At 40.5% G+C, this 16,687-nt stretch overlaps 1 protein-coding gene across 5 annotated transcripts in view; it reads right to left on the reverse strand.

Annotated features, from left to right (window-relative positions):
* Window positions 1–16,687, reverse strand: part of mid2 (midline 2) — a 154,037-nt gene that overhangs the window by 17,408 nt on the left and 119,942 nt on the right. For all 5 annotated transcript variants that reach the window (XM_022188985.2, XM_051954265.1, XM_022188973.2 and 2 more), the window contains 4 exons: window positions 12,895–13,043; window positions 9,960–10,087; window positions 9,497–9,640; window positions 3,353–3,514 (listed from right to left, as the gene is read on the reverse strand). In XM_022188985.2, the coding sequence (XP_022044677.1) occupies window positions 3,353–3,514; window positions 9,497–9,640; window positions 9,960–10,087; window positions 12,895–13,043 (583 nt within the window). The remainder of the gene's footprint in view (window positions 1–3,352; window positions 3,515–9,496; window positions 9,641–9,959; window positions 10,088–12,894; window positions 13,044–16,687) is intronic.

Raw genomic sequence — 16,687 nt, forward strand, 5'->3', positions numbered from 1 at the left:
TTGAGCCCCCTCAGGGCACATCCTAAATTAGCTATATCGCTGAGGTTTTAACTCATGATGTGCCACAGCTGAGCCCAGGCAATGTTTTCACAAAGCAGACCGTGGATGATGTGTACAGTCATATCGTCTCCCTTGTACTCTTTTAAAATGTATATCTAAACGCATCATCTTTTTTTAATCATATGTTAGGCGGTGGATTTGTTTAGCATTTTAAGAGCATGTTTTTTTTGAGTTGTGTCTGAACTGAACATGCACCGGCCAGCATCACTCGTTTTATGCAGTTAATTTGTTTATTTGCTCACATCTTGTTCACCTTTACTTACTGTAGCTTATTTCTTTTATTATTTACTGTGAACTGCGGAAAAAGGGAAGCATATCAGAGAAAACTCAGAGTTCAAGACTAGGACAAGATTGTGCAGCAGAAAATCCAACTTGAGGGAGAAACTGGGAGGAAAGAAACCAAAAAAAGAACAGGAAGGTAGAGAGGGTGATGATTAAACATAATCTTTTCAAAGCGAAAAAAAATAACTTAATTGACGTGCACCGCAAAGCAACTTATTTGTTTGTGCTAGGAACCTTAAACGTAGAAATAAGAAGAGAAGATACCAAAAAGACAGCTTCCCCAGTGTGTAGAAATTCACTGAGAAAAAAGAAGTAGGGGTGTGTTCACAGGGGGAAAAAAGCAAAACCAAAACAAAGAGCAAAAAAACAGCAACCGATGAAAGGGGGCAAACAGCCTGCAGTTCTCCAAAAGACGAGTGACAGAGGTGCGGGTGTTTGGTGTGCTGCAGGTTTAATCCCTGCAACATCTGCAGGGGTACAAATGAAAGTGGAGCCGCTGCTGAACTCACTGTAAGCTGACAGGTGTGTAAGAGAGTAAAATACGTAATGACAAGCTCTCTTACGCACTGTGGACTGAATTTTGCTACTAGCACATTTTAAATGAACCATGTGACGCAGACAACTGATAACTTTGGCTATGCTACCAGCCTTTGCTGCTAGCAGAAGGAAGACAGAGGACATCAGTTGTATATGCAAAACGACTTAAATAAAAAGCTCATTTAACATGAGGCCTTATACATACTCACAGAGGGGGTTAAAGCAGGTGTTATCATCAAGCTCAATGTACTGTGGCTTAGAAGCTAGTTAGGTTATTCTCCATAATTAATAACACATAGGGTTTCAGCCTTAATACTGTATGTACTACAGGCTGATGAAGTAGGATTTAATATAATTTATGTAGGGTTTTAATCCCTATCATATAAATGAATCAGGTAAAATAACACTATAAAAACACAATAGGGTCTCATGACCAATATTGACACTTGCTATGGTACTTTTGTAATGTCAATCATAATCTTTTTTAGTGAAAGGTTCTTGACACTTGTCTTAAATGTATCGTGCAAAAAAATGTGCACTTGACATTACTATTTATTCTTGTTCATATTGCATATTTTGGCTCTCCATTCTTTAATTATGCAATCTGTATAATTTGTAACAATTATTAATATTTTTTTAAAATTCTATACAAGTACATCCATCCATCCATCCATCCTCTATAGACCGCTTTATCCTCATTAGGGTTGCGGGGGGCACTGGAGCCCTATACAAGTACAGATATTATTATTATTTTAAAAAAGTGACATGATGAAACAAGATCGAAATAGGCATTCTGCTTGTATCTATGGTGTACGAACATAAGCCCTGTGATACTTAAAGTCCATATAGGCAAGTCTTGTCACTCAGCACCTGCCCCCAGACAATTATTTTAGGCTAATAAGACATTGACATGTGAATGAAAAGGCAGAGAGTCAAAATTGAAATTTAAATCATCACTCTAACATTAACCCATAAGAACCCAGACCCTCCATCCATCCATCTATCAATTCTCTATACACCGCTTTAGCCTCACTAGGGTCACAGGGGGTGCTGGAGCCTATTCCAGCTGACTTGGGCGAAGGCAGGGGACACCCTGGACAGGTCGCCAGTCTGTCACAGGGCTACATTTTCAGACAAACAATCACACTCACATTCACACCTACGGACAATTTAGAGTAACCAATTAACCTCAGCATATTTTTGGACTGTGGGAGGAAGCTGGAGTACCCGGACAAAACCCACGCATGCACAGGGAGAATATGCAAACTCCATACAGAAAAATCCCAGGCCCACGCCGGGATTTGAACCAGGGATCTTCTTGCTACAAGGCGAAAGTGCTAACCAGTACTCCACTGAGCAGCCCAAACCCAGACCCATTTTTCCTTAAAGGACTTAATGAGTTAAGGTCAGACATAAAGCTTTACAAGAACAGACTGGGGCACTCAAAATGCTTGTTGCACTGGTGTCACCGTGGGTTCTTGTGGGTTAAAACCGCATGCATAGAATAACCAGCAGCAACTCGATTGATTTGATTTTTTGCACTTCAACTGTTTTAAAGCCACTTTTTTTAATGGAGAAAGGTGAGACACGTCATAGAGTCGCCATCTTAAGTATTACAAAATTCTTTTAGTCTTCCTTTTAGCATCTCTAATGCGACACTGCAACATTTGTGCCTTCCTAAATTTTAATCCACTATACTTATCTCCCAGTACCCTGTTGATTTCACTAATGCAATATGCATGTGGGGTACACAAAAGGCATTTCCAGACACTGTAACTATAGCTAGGTTATTCAAATTTATTCATACTCAACATATATCTTAACTAGTAACTTTATTCACAGCGGCATTTTGGCAGCTTTTAGTTATTTAGTATCTTGCTTATATATGCCTTTAACTGGAAACTGTTTTTATATCCAATTTATGTTTTTGTCATTTAAGATGCGGCTGTGAAATCAGCAGCTTCTCGATTCTATACATCAGAGGAGGACGACAACCACCTTCCAAGAACATACCTGAAAAGAAATGGTGCAATATGATTCACTTTCATTAACTGCTCATAATCTTAGACTAAAAATATTCAGTGAAGCTCTTATGAAACAGGGAATGAAATGTTTTTGAAGATTTGTGACAGAAATATTTCAAGGACTGCAGGCACTGTCACAGGTTCCTCCTTTGACATACATCTTCTGGACAGAAAATGTAACAAACTGGAAACCCAAAGTAACGTATAAATGTTATTACTGCGAATCAGAATTTAATCTAAATGAGTTCTAAATCTGCTCCATAGCGCTCATTAATAAATCAAAGACAACCCTCTAGGAAAAGCTCTGAGCACTCAGCCTGTAAGTTACGTTGTAAAGCTGCCACAGACAGAAGAAAACTTCGTATTGTATTAAATATCAAAAACAAAATTAACAAGGCTTGTAAATATTCATAGAAAAGCCGGCAGATGTCACATGTGCTTTCACTTACTGTTGGTTTTGAGGCGGGCTGGCTCACTGTTGCGGCTTCCTGCCTGGTTGATAGCCTTGACAAAGAAGATATAACGGGTGCCACTCTGCAAGCCGTGCACCGTGTAGTGGTTCTGCTTGATGTTAGGTACGATCATCCAGCTGTCTGCAGAGTTGTACAAACCTGGCAGAGCCACACAAACAAACACACACATAGCATGAGTAACAAGGTTCTGTGGAGGCTTTCGGGGTAAGCAGAGCTACAGTGCGTCCTGCTGAGAGTCTTTTTTTAGTGATGTTCAAAAGAGGAAAATAAAATCCCCACCACCACCAAATCCAACCAGAGCAGAGCGTTATTTTTCCTTGCAACCTCAAGTGAGTCATCACACAATAAGAAGCTCGGAGACCACACAGCTCTTGATGTTATGCAACATTTATGTGTACATACTGATCCATCCCATTACCTTCCCATCAGGTTTATCATGACAGGCTCCCCTGAGGCAATGCTGTGTGTTCACTAAACTGAAACTGTAAGCCATTACCAACAAGAAACTCTCTGAAGTGAGCGCCTCGGGGCAAAAGAATGTGATCGCCTTCAATGTTCAAATGTATGGAAACATGGGCAATACCAACATGACCCCAGTTAGTGGGGGATTTGAGTCCAAGCAGCTTGCAGTGGAGGGTTAGTAATGCTTGCTCTGCAGTCACCTGCTTCTTAACACAGTCTTTTCAGTCTGTGAAATGCAGCTGACTGTGAAGGATAAAAAGGAAATCCCAGCTCAGGGCCAAGGCCTCTTTGGCCTCTATTGTGTGAAATAATGGGAATGAATTTACACATTTACAACATGGCTGTTTGCACTTTACCTGACCCACTACTCCATCACCACGAGCCTTTTGAGAAGCAAAGTTTTCTGACTTCTAAATCTGAAATACATGTCATTCAACACAGGGTGAGAGGATTGCAATAAAGACGGCAGGGTTATTGTGGAAGGTTGTGGGGAGGACTATTGTTTAGTTGAAACAGATGCTGCAAGACGAGCTAAGTTTGGTTCTACTGCTCTTTTGCTTGATGCGTGAAATAAACACAGTGTGAAATCTTCCACTGCAAGTGCCATGCTGGCTTTTGGACAGAATTTATTCACATTAGGACAGCTGAGGAAATTGATCAATAACTCTTAGCAGCAGATTACAGAGCATCTCCAACCAAAAAAAAGCGCAATAATTTGTTTAAGAGCACAGATGAATATTAATGAGTCATTCCTAACACTTATAGTTAAGCCTTGAGCTTCACTAACGGTATGAGTAGCAGCGCCATGATGCGTCAGCTGGAAACCAGACAGAAACTGTGTTTTATAAGCAAATATTTTAGAGCCAGCTCTGAAAGAGCCACTGATGGCTACACTAGAAAAAAATTCAGAACGCATTCAAATGAAACTTTGCCAAAACAAACAAAGCATCTTGTTTAGTAGGACTACAGCTGAGGTTAATGTTTGCAGACTTGAAAGTAGAATAACAATGCCGAACGTCGTCTCATCGCTCCGCTCCCCTGCAGAATTGCAGGGAAATGAAAACCCTGAAAGGGAGAGAGAGCTCTCAGGGCCATGCTTACCTTGTCCCTTCTAGTGAGGGTGCGTTGTGAATTATTGAGTGAGATGGTAACAGCATGCATAAGTAATAGCAGAGAGTCTGCTTGTAAATATAAATACTTCACGGGACGCAAACAAGGCCTTTAAAAGTGAGGCGGCTTTAAGAATGAATGAGGGGAGGCGACTTAAAGTTGGAGTGAGGGCTACATTTTTACACAAGAAAAACACATGAAGGGGAGTTTCAACACCTTTTAAGATAAGATAGGAAGGGAAAGTGAGTACCGTAAGTGTGACAGAAGCGTCTTTCCACCTTGCATACATGATCCACTTCGTATGCAAATGGACTTTATCTCAGCCTGGACTTACAAATACACAGGCTCTGTCAACAATAAAATCCTATCACCATATTCCTTCACAAAAAAGAAGCAAGACTGTTGTTCTACTGTGACAGCTGTCCCTTGCTGTTTGAAATTTATGCCACCCACCTGTCGTTTTAGCAGCATCCTGTAGAAATTACGGAGGCTACAATGTTACGTGGGCTTTGGAAAAAAAGAGATACAGGGAAAAGATGAAGGAGAAGGACTTCACGCTGCTTTCCACTTTTAAAGCTTTTGATCTTCGTAGCACCTCTCCATTTTTGTTCAATCAAATTAGGTCAGCACACAGCAATATGCTATTCCTACTTTTGCCACTGAAAAGGGGCTTTCTGACACAAGCTGTGCTGCTTTGGAGAGCATTGTGACTTCAAAGTGCGGTGGAGGAGTAAGTGAACGTGCCACTGAGAAAGAGAAAGAAAAGGCAAACAGAGAGGAAATAGATCAGCTTGTGTTATGCATCCAGACATCAAGTGTGTGTTTGTGTGTGTATGCATATGTACCGTAAGTGTGTATTGCTACGACTCAGAAGCAGACAGATGAGAAAGGAACAGCAACACAAAGTATCCTGGGAATGGAAGAGGGTTTGTCTTTGATGATGCAATACAGCGTTAATGGTGACAGCGTCTGTGTGCATGTGTGTAAAAATCTATTCATTTCTGATGGTAAGCAGAGTGTGCGTGCCTCTGTGTGTGTGTGTGTGTGTGTGTGAACATTTCTTAGTACCTCTTGTCTGACTGGTCGTCTGCAGTGCCTGAAACCTAATCATCATTTTATCCCGCATCACCTCTAAGATGGATCCTGCTAATGCTGTAATAAACTCTCTGTCGAGATGCACACAGAGAGATTTTTACCAACCTCTGGGGCTAACTTAACGCTCGCTGTGATCCCGCTCCACACCTGTGATAATCGTATTAATTTTTCACCACAGGCCAGTGTTTAGGAGTACACATTGAAGGCAGGTGGCAGGAGGAGACAGCAGGCAAATATTGCCCGTTTAGCAAAAGGAACCGAAAAATAAAGGTTTGCATGTGGCGGTGGAAGCAGCGGTACAGAGTTTTATTAGTCCACATAGAGATACGCTACAATTATTTGAGCTGAACAGTGCAGAAATACTGATATGTATGGAACCAGTGAGACTGTTTGACAAAGTGGAGGATGCATTTCTTGTTTTCCAAATTCAAATTGTCACATAATTTTGATGTAATTTAAGTTTTTTTTAAAAAAAAAAATTAGCTTTACATTTTGGTGTATATGGTTTCTTTTTACAGTTTTCTTACTAAATAACTATAATGGTTATGTCCAAAGGTATGAAATCCACATACACCTCTTAAAGCTGATTTAATTTGGACCACTGTAAGTGTGGAAACAACACGATAATGGGGGTCCAGGTTAGTCTCACTGGGTCACAACTCCTTGGCATCACATTTAAATGCACTGGATACTCATTCAGTCTCATTTTTCAACATGAAGGGTAGACAAATAGACTGTCAGAGACCTCTCCAGTGTCTGACAAAGACGCTATGAGACGGATGGCAGATGTTCTCTTCCTTGTTCCAGATGGGAGACGTTTTCCAACATATCTTTAATTAATGTTAATGCTCTGAATGATGTTTATTTATGCATTTATTTAGCAAAAAGTGGCTTACAACATGCAACACATTATTACCTCTTTGTGTTACTGCTGAAGTGATTTGTAAGTGTGATTATTGAACAAGAATATATTCTAAAAAATGTTTAAGTCAATGTTAACAACCTCGAAAGAGTGTTAACAAACTCTTTTGAGGCTGTGAACAGCAACAAGAAGGTGTTACAAGCGTCAGTATCATAAACCAACAGTTACCTTGAAGAACAGAATTTGTGAAGTATAACATTTGGTTAGCTAGTAAAATGAGAAACAAATATTTATGAGCATATAACTGGATAATCCAGGATTTTACCTGACAGGTAACAAATGGGTCAATAACATCATTTATCTACAACTTTCAAAGGGCCACAGATACAGTACAAGGCATCTTTACTTGCTCCCAATTTTGGCTTTGTGACAAACCTCACAATTCTTCATGGCATTTGGTTTCACTTGCTGATTCTATTTTTCTGTCGTTTTGCTCAGATGATCCTGCAAAGGCTGGGTTCATGAGACCCCATCGCCTCACTTCTATTCCCCGGGAGAGGGCCGAGGCTGAGGATGTGGCCAGGCGAGAAAAGAAGAGAGAGAAAGGACGGCACTCAAGTGGGAGCATTTAGCCACTTGGAAAGTTAGAGAAAAATACTATGGCAAAAACTCAAGTGGCATGGCAGGCTAAATGGGTTTCTCTCTTTCTCAGTTTCTCCTAGGAATCTCTGAGGACTCTGTGGCAGCACACTGCTGAATATCTGAGTCACTCAGTCTATCATAGCTGTAATGTATCCTGATGTTTCAAATGGCTCGGGCACTTGAGTTGCATGGTTAGATGGAGAAATGTCAGGCTACACAGAGAAGATGAGATGATGAAAGGATCAAAGAGGGGGACGAAAAGAGCAGAGTCACAGGTGTCTGTGTGTGTCTGTGTGTGCGTATACAAACTTAAATGGTGACGATTATGTACATTAATCACATCCTCCTCATATTGGTAAGTGGCAATTTTCACCTCCCCTTTGTCCCCATTATCCACTCTGATTTTCACCTTTTCCCCTGTTTGTCTCCTCCTTCACAGTGGTCTTTTTCCCCCTTTCATTTATACAGTAATAGCCAATCAGCTGTGGTGCTGATTAGAAAAGCCAGAGAGCTGGCAAATACACACAATTCTACTCAAGAATATTGTGCATGTATGTTGTTTTTTTATAACTGTATTGTGAGTTTGTCAATCAGCTATCCAAAACAACATAGTTCTTTCTTAGAAGTTGATGTAATTTACAATCTTTTCAAAAACAAAAGCACAAAAATCCATTTAGCCTCTTTGGCAGCATGTATAAATAAGGAATTTGGAATAAGAAGTTCTGTTCTTAACCTGATGGTGTAGATTTACTAGTCTGCATATACAGCAACATCTAAGTTATGTTAAATCTGAAATCTGCTCTGAAATGTAACCGTTTGCTCCTAGAAACGACTCCAATTTGACAGCTGCTCTGTATGGCACACCTCTGCTAATTACATATGTGACAAGAACAGCACTGAGCGAAACACTTTTATCGTGGTCTCGTTTAGCCAGATTAAGTCTGTCAGATTTTGACAGACTTTGATCTGCTTGTAAATAAAATATCAAACCACAGTGTTTTAACAGCCATAGAATAAAAATTAAATAGCCATAGTTGAAGGACAAATGGGATGGTTTAGATGGCAGCTGTCATTTAAAATTTTTATTTTTTGCATGAATCCGTAGAGTTTTCACAGCATTTATACAAAAATCCGCTCCAAAACCGTAAATCCATCTGAAGCATCCCCTGTGTTACAATATGTACTGTCTGTCCTATTTTTATAATGAGCAGTCTTGATAACTCAGCTCCGTTTCTCTATAAATACGAGCGCCGAGGACAACAAAGAATAAAGCTGGACAAAAAAATCTAGGTTATGCAACACTGTTTGTATAAAATATTGATGATAAGAAGATAAGACTGCGGAATATTAAAAGTATTGTGGTACTTTTTTTCTTTGTCACCGCAGAGAGGTCAGAGAGGATGGTGTGTTTCTTTGTGCTTCTTTTTGGCTTGTGCATGAGTGTGTGGGAATTTGCATTTTGGCGAATACTACAGATAAAACCAACTTCTACCAGGTTCGTGCACATGCGTGTATTGTGTAAAAAAAAAAATCTTTGAAATGACTTAAAGGGTTGTTCAGTTTACATTTGCCAAAGCGTGTTAAAAGCCTAAATGCTGGTAGCTTTGTAGAAGTTTTAGTTATATATCATGGGTGTCAATAAGGTGTGTGCTTTGAAAGTGAGGATCTAAGTCCTTTGTACATTTAAAAACAAACATTTGAGCCAGGTTCCAGTTTCACCACAAACCTAAATCTAGATTAACAGAGCATTTGATCCCCTTTGGCCACACCTTGAATAAATAAGTTGTAGAACTGCTCCTGGCTATTGCTTAAATGCATCCCAAATTGTGTGAACATAAACTTCCTCCTGGCCTCTGCTAACTGCTTGTGATGTACAGTACAGATAATATATTCTGTTTTACCATACCTGTGGATGTGTGTGTAGGTGTGTGTGTTTGCACTTGACTCACTGATGAAATTAGTCTGGCCAGTGTAGATCGTGTACTGCAGCTCATAGGAGGTGACGCTGAACTCGTCCTCTGACGTCCAGTGAACAGTGATGGTGTCATGGGAGGCGGTGCACAGCTCGTCTCTTATGGATGGCGGGTTGGGAGCTACGTGTTTAAGAAGAACAAAAGAACAACGTGAAATAAAATAAGTAAAAATGTAATCTGTAGATAGATAATAGGTCATGTTAAATTTCCCGAAAGTAAATCTTTACAAGTGTTCCAAAAAGCTCCTTACAACTTAGACTATCATTAGACTGGTTGGCTGGTACCAGAACTATTAATTTTCTCTAGTATATTACAACTAAATGGAAGATCTTGTATAGTATTTACATGTCAGCACATACGAAAAAAGATTTACTCTTTCCAAGACAGAACTGTTTTGTTCTGTACATAATTAACTGAACAGACAGTATGCATCACTTACCTGTTAGGTAATCTAGTCCTTCCAGAATCTTCTTCTCTCGCGAGAAGTCAAGAGCAAAGTTGTCGAACGCCTCATTCAAGTTGACATCAGGGATGAGTACCTGGGAGGAGGCCGTCGCCATGGCAACCCTTTTAGAGTGGTCAGGACATTGTGGGGAAGGAAGAAGGAGGGTAGAGATGCATGGTATCGAGGAGGGGCAAAAGGTCACATGAGGTGTTGAATGGAAAAGTGGGGAGAAGCAAGAAAAGGTGCCGAAGAGGTGGATAAAGGTGAGAAGTGGAGGAAGTGAGGTGACAAGAGGGGAGAGGTGGTAGAAGTAATCAGTGACCCAAGAAAAAGTATGCGACAGAAAATATAGAAGAGTAGTAGTGAAAGAACACAAAAAGAAAATGCACAGTTTCCAATAAGGTGTCTGTGCCCCACCCAGTACAGAATGTCTACCTCGGTGTTGTCAAAGCACAGACAAACCAGACACACAGTGACACACTTATTCCATCATCTACAGCTTAGTGGAAACTTGTGCCTACTCCTGCTTTGAGCATCAGTAAGCTGGCAGGGTTACGCTGCAGTGCACAGCGGAGTACAGAGCAGCACGAGTCCTCAAGACGTCTGTTCCTCAGTTAAGAGAAACTAGTCGTCAAAAAAGTGCTCGGCCAGGTGCAGGGACAAAAAAAAGGAAAAAAAAAAGTGGACCCAGGGCCAAATAAAAGATGCTACGCTAGCTGCAGATTTCTGCAAAGGTCTTTGTCTGTAAAAGAGACAGCGCAAAAGCTAGTGGCCTGAAGCAGAGGAATGAATGAGGTAGAAGAAAAACTGCAATGCCGACCCTTTAGTGATAGATGATTTTTCAACCGAGGCCTGACATTGATTGCAGGAGCTACAGACGTTTGATATAACTCTTATTTCACCAACAGCCCCTCAACTGGATTTCACAGAGGCAAAAATCTAATAGAAGGAATCTAATGTAGGGCTGAAGTTTTGATTTCAAAAGTCAAACAAAGTCGAATACATAAAAAATAAGTTCTATTTTGTAGACTGCAGTAAGATGACACAGCTGAATTTAGTGGACACAGAGAGAAAAGCCAGAATAATTTGATTATTAATTGATAAACTGAAGTGTTAAGTAATGTAAATGCTATGTTGCTCTTAATACAACAAATTACGATAGCAAGAGGACGTGGAGACGCATTAAAGCTAGGGTAGGCAGTATTTTGAGGTGTCATTGGACAAAAATTTCACATTAATCTTTCAGTACATTGTAATTCAAATGATCTGAGAGGAACATGGGAGACTTCTGGGGTCATAGCCTGTCATGGCACAATGGAACAAATAGAGGATTTTCTTTCAAAGGAGTAGTCTCTGAAGCCACAAGGATAGGTGTAGTTTAAGCTTAACTACTTTTGTGCAAATGAAACTGTATTTTCAAATTCTCATTTTTTAAAAAATGCTTTAATGCCTTTTTGAAATGCATTCACAATGCAGTATTAAACCTGCATACAGAAAAACAGAAAACAAAAGCTATTATGAGTGGTTTCAAAAATACAACTATGCGCTTTGTTTGACTGAATTCTCATTAAACGTGGATAGCAGTGTTGGGCAAGCTACTTGAAAAGTGTAGTTTAATTCACTAAACTACATCAAATGAAGCATCACTACACTGACAAATGTAGCAAGTTAGGCTACACAACTGGTCAAAAGTAGTTTACCACATCATAAGCTAATTTATTTAACTGTGAAAAACACAGCTAACTAATAATCACCTGCTGACAAGTTGCTAGCTGGTGTGTGGAGACTGCATGATTGGTGTGTGATGCCACTATCATATGAAAGTACCTTCGTTGTTTATTCATTTATGTCCATGCATGGTGGGGGCATCATGTACTGATTTTTAGCTTTATTCCAAACCACAGTCCTGCCTCAGAAATGCTTTCAAAAAATGTAGCTTGTGTGGATGCTACTGTGCTGCATGATCAATAAAACAGCTTTCTTACTGACAAGTTGTTTGACTCAGAAAGCAGCTCTGCTACCATGATGCCTCCAAGAAATGCCGCGAAACTATCAACACCGCTACTGCCAACAGTGGTGGAGGAACATGGACAGGAGTGTGTGTGATCAAAAAGATCTGCAATGGTGCAGTTTCACCATGAACCACAACCTGGAGCGGACAATAAAACATTACATTGTGCGTCAGTCAGCTGTCTGGGATGAGTTAATCTGCACATTAAGTATTATCACTGGTGACAAGATGTTGGTCTGTGGCTACCAAAACAGCACTGTTACTGAAAGCCCACAATCTCCAAGATGGGGGAATGTGTATTAGGACAGCAGTGTACTAGTAGCAAGCTTTTCTCTTTTAACATTCATGTGCCTGATAGCTGAGAATTTGTTTGTCGAGGTCCAGGTGCCAAAGCAAAATTCTACAGTAGAATCCTGGAATGTCAGAGTGACAACATTCAATGCAAATAACCTAAGCTGAGGGGCAATGGCATGCGTGTGCTCTAACTGCACTGTAAGTCTGGTCATAGTGCAACGTTTACGCAGCAGTTACGCAACATCACATCGTCGCACTCGGTCCTCCCTGCTCTCTAGAGTTGGCTCCCTATGACTTCTTCCTCTTCCCTAAAATGAAATTCAAGTTGAAGGATCCCCGTTTTGACACAGTTTAGGAGATTCGGCAGCCATTGCAGATGGTGCTTGACATGCTTACATAACGGGTCTTCCAGGGAATGTTACAGGCATTGCAGAAGCGCTGGGAGTGCTGTATTGTTGCACAAGGAGAATGCTTGGACGGTGATGGCAGCCAAATTGCAATCAGGTATGGTTTTTGATTTTGACAGGCGCTGCCTCAGAACCTTTTGATGACACCTATACCACATTTTCTACCTTAATGTGTGCGTGTGCCGAGGTGCGGATGTCTATACATTACATCACCCACCTTTCTGCTACATTTCTGGCAGTCTGGAGGAAGCGGGCGTGGTCGTTCTCCTTCAAGCTCTGCTCGGCCTGTGTGATGAGGGCACTGGAGCGCTCCAGACATTGGCGACAGTTTGCAATCTGCTGAGCCAACTTCCGCAGTTTCATCACCTTTAAGAAACACAAAGAAAGTACATGCTGCTAAGCAGGACATGAGACACACTTAATTTCCATTCAAATGCTTCGATATGTTTGGATAACTTGTTAAATTTTTCATTTAGTGGTGAGAACACAGACAACAATACCAGCTTAATATTATTTGGTCTAGTAAAAGTTTCACAAATGCAACCAGCACATTCTCCGATTATGCAGGAATTTTTTGCCCAACACTGCCTTTCATTCCAACTTGCAAAACTCAGACAAAAGTAGTTCTCTGGTGTTATTGCTCTTTTGTGTTCATCTTTTGTGGATGAAAATAACCCTCTCTCTGCACAGGGCAACTCAAGTTCTCTCTGCACTGCACAAATTCAGAAAAAAAAAGAACTCCCTCTAAATCCAAATGCATCCTAACTGCAGTCCAATGATTTGAGTATGAGGTGATAATCGTGATGACAGTTGCTAATGTTCAAACATATCCACATTTCCAGAAAATACAATTAAGCTTTGCCAAATTGCTGAAAAACATTCAGTCTGTTTTAGTGACATGATTCCTCCAAGATGAAACCAAAAAGTTGTCATATTATATTGGCAATGGAGGCTTAAGCTTTAATTACTACTGAAGAGCAACACATAAACAGGCAAAAATCCTCCGTGGGAATCTTGGACAGATACTGAATACGCTGGACGCCGATCAATTATTCTAAATTTGCAGACAGCGAGCAGGAGGACGCTACAGTGTGTGTGTGTTTGTGTGTGTGTGTGTGCGGAGTTGTTTAAAGGAAGAACTCTGCATATGGATGTTATTTCATACACAGCCTAGCCAAAAACGCATCCCTTTCTCTCAGTAAATATCCCACATATGCAAGTACTTTACAAATTGTGTCTGACGGTTGAAAACACTCAACAATAAATCTGTACATTCCATCTAGAGACAAAAATCACAGACACGGCGATGTGGATGCGTGAGCAGACAGGAAAACAGAGAGACAGGAAGACTCAAAGAATGCAGCGGAGAGGAGAGAGTGCTGGTCATGAGGCCAGAGTTGAAGGGAGCCCATGGCCTCTTCATTCCCACACTGACCTTATTATCATGTTGCATAACAGAAGGGCAGACATTAATAGCACGGTGCATTATTGTCTAATACAATAACAGTCAGAGCATGAAGTACAGCATTCTGTATGAGTCTGCGTTTGTCTATTCAAGAGCAAAATCTTGACAAAAAGATTCCTGACACTTGGTGTGCATGTTTTAGATGTTTCAGCACAGACAGCTGGAACAAAACTGAAATCCAAGCAGGAAACAGATGATTTAGGACTACAAATGCTCATATTAATTAGCTTCATCTTCATCGCAAATAATAATGCGACTCAAAAGCAAGGACGGTCCGCCAGGTCAGGGTTCAAACATAAGGACAACCACGTTTTTGCAGTGCAGTCCCTTTTCACTGTAATCTGTCAGTGGGTGTGCTGTAATATCATTTCCGAGTGAGCATAAGGAAGCCATTCAGTGCTAATTCGAAACTAATCTATTTATCTTCACTGCGGCTCATATCCTGATTCTGGGAATGAATTTAGTTTGGTGAAACTCATCACAGAACATAACGCAGGCTGCTTGTGAGCCCTGAGACAGTCAACAAAAGGTAAGCTGTAGGAAAAAATACCAGCTTTAGTGTGGAGCGCGTTTCTGCAACAACAATCAAATGAAGCCTGCAAAATTTAAAAAGCAAACGTAAAGTTAGGTCACTTCAGTGTTTGAAAACACCATCATTTCAGTAGCAGATAATGATTAGAGTCTGTACACACATTTCAAATTATCTGTGTACTTGGAGGATTACTCATTTGTATTTTCAGCAGCACATTTTTGGCTCGCAGGGCTTGAAATATGCATAGAATAAGAAAAAAAAACACTGGGTGGCAGTTGGTTGAGAGCTTGCCATGAAAAGCTCTCAAAGAATCAAAACAGTATCTAATGTCCACTCGCTTTCTACTGGTGGAAAAGCTGCGTCGCTTAGAAGCCTCTCTAAGCGGGAGACTTAATGGAGTTTTCAATTGACGTCTCAGCCGCTCTTCCACTAAGTCCACCATAATCTGTTGTTGCTATAAACGACATTTGAGCAGGTTGTTGACGGCAAAGAGAGGAGAGGCGAGATGTGTTTAATGGATAGGCTATTATTTGGCAACATATGCCGCAAACAGCAATTTTAGAGATGATTACTCCTCTCCCTCAGAATAATGGACAATATGGCACGGTCTGTGTGTGTGTGTGTGTGTGTGTGTGTGTGTGTGTGTGTGTGTGTGTGTGTGTGTGTGTGTGTGTGTGTGTGTGTGTGTGTGTGTGTGTGTGTGAGAGAGAGAGAGAATCCCACCTTGTGTGAAGTCTGCCTCATCTAAAGCTGAAATGAAACAGTGTTTAATCATAGCTTAAATATTGTAGAGCCAGCCAATCAGTATTATAATTTGTTCTGTGGCCCTCCTTGGAGCTCAACAGGTTTATGAACTGAGGCTGAAATCTGTCTTCTCTGACCACATTACCTCACACACCTCGTACACAAAGGCGGATGTGAGCACAAAACAATAATTTGGAAGCAAACAAATTACATTATGTAGGAAGTAACTATTATTTATGTTGAGCAAACTAAAATCTCTTGCGTGCTCAGATTTGCTTGTGTGTGCTGTTCCACGTGGCTGCGCAAAATAATCACTTACACTCAGATATACTCGTTTGTTCTCTCTGAACATTTTCACTCATTTGTCTCCATTCCTCCTTTTTGTGTCCGTAAAACACACTCTCTTCATAATTTGCTCGCTAACATCTAGCAGTGGACCAATGGGTGAATAAATGAAAATAAGTTTCTTCAGTTTATGTGGACACTTGCTACTCATACTTTTGCTGTCCTATCTAACCAGCAATCTTCATAGCTGGTTTAACTGGTTTGGCTCTAGAATTGGGCAGGAAAAATTTACTGAAGGAACCTGTGAGGACAACTCGGTTGTGTCAAAAAAAAATATATCCAAAGTTCTAGTTGGTGAAGGTTAGGGAAATGTCATGGAGATGGTTCTATTCAGTTCAGTTCAATTGTGTTTATATAGAGCATATTCACAATGTATGTCATCTTACAGTGCTCAGCGTAGTACAGACCTTATGAAGAACAAAGAGAACAGAAAAATTCACAATGAAAAGTTGCCTTGGGATAACCTATGAGCGACGGTGGGAAGGAACGAAAAAACCCTAGAATAGGGAGGGGGTGGAAAAAAACCTTAGACAGAACCACGCTGAGGGAACACTGTTGGGGTGAAAGTGGGGATGAGGCGGGTAGAGATAGCTGGTTAACGGTTCTCACATCTAACTTATTTTGATTCAGGTAAAAAGAACTCTCGTCCATGTGTGCAGTTTGTAGGAACAATGTTGTGTACGAGAAGTGAACTGAAACAAAATTTTTACTCTTGGTCAGGATCAAAGTTTAGTCTTGAATGGTTTGTTTTTTGATCTGAAAGCAAATGGAACAAAGACATATCCCAATATTAAGCAAGAGTCGATATGTAGATTTGACTTAAACTGAAAAGCTAAGCTAGGCTACTAATAAATCTAGCTGCCTTTGTATGAACTGTTACCTATAAATTATTTGCAAGCATGGAAGCATCTGAGCATGTGAGTT

The sequence above is a fragment of the Acanthochromis polyacanthus genome, chromosome 10 (genome assembly GCF_021347895.1).
Source record: "Acanthochromis polyacanthus isolate Apoly-LR-REF ecotype Palm Island chromosome 10, KAUST_Apoly_ChrSc, whole genome shotgun sequence".
In the NCBI taxonomy this organism is placed as follows: Eukaryota; Metazoa; Chordata; class Actinopteri; family Pomacentridae; genus Acanthochromis; species Acanthochromis polyacanthus.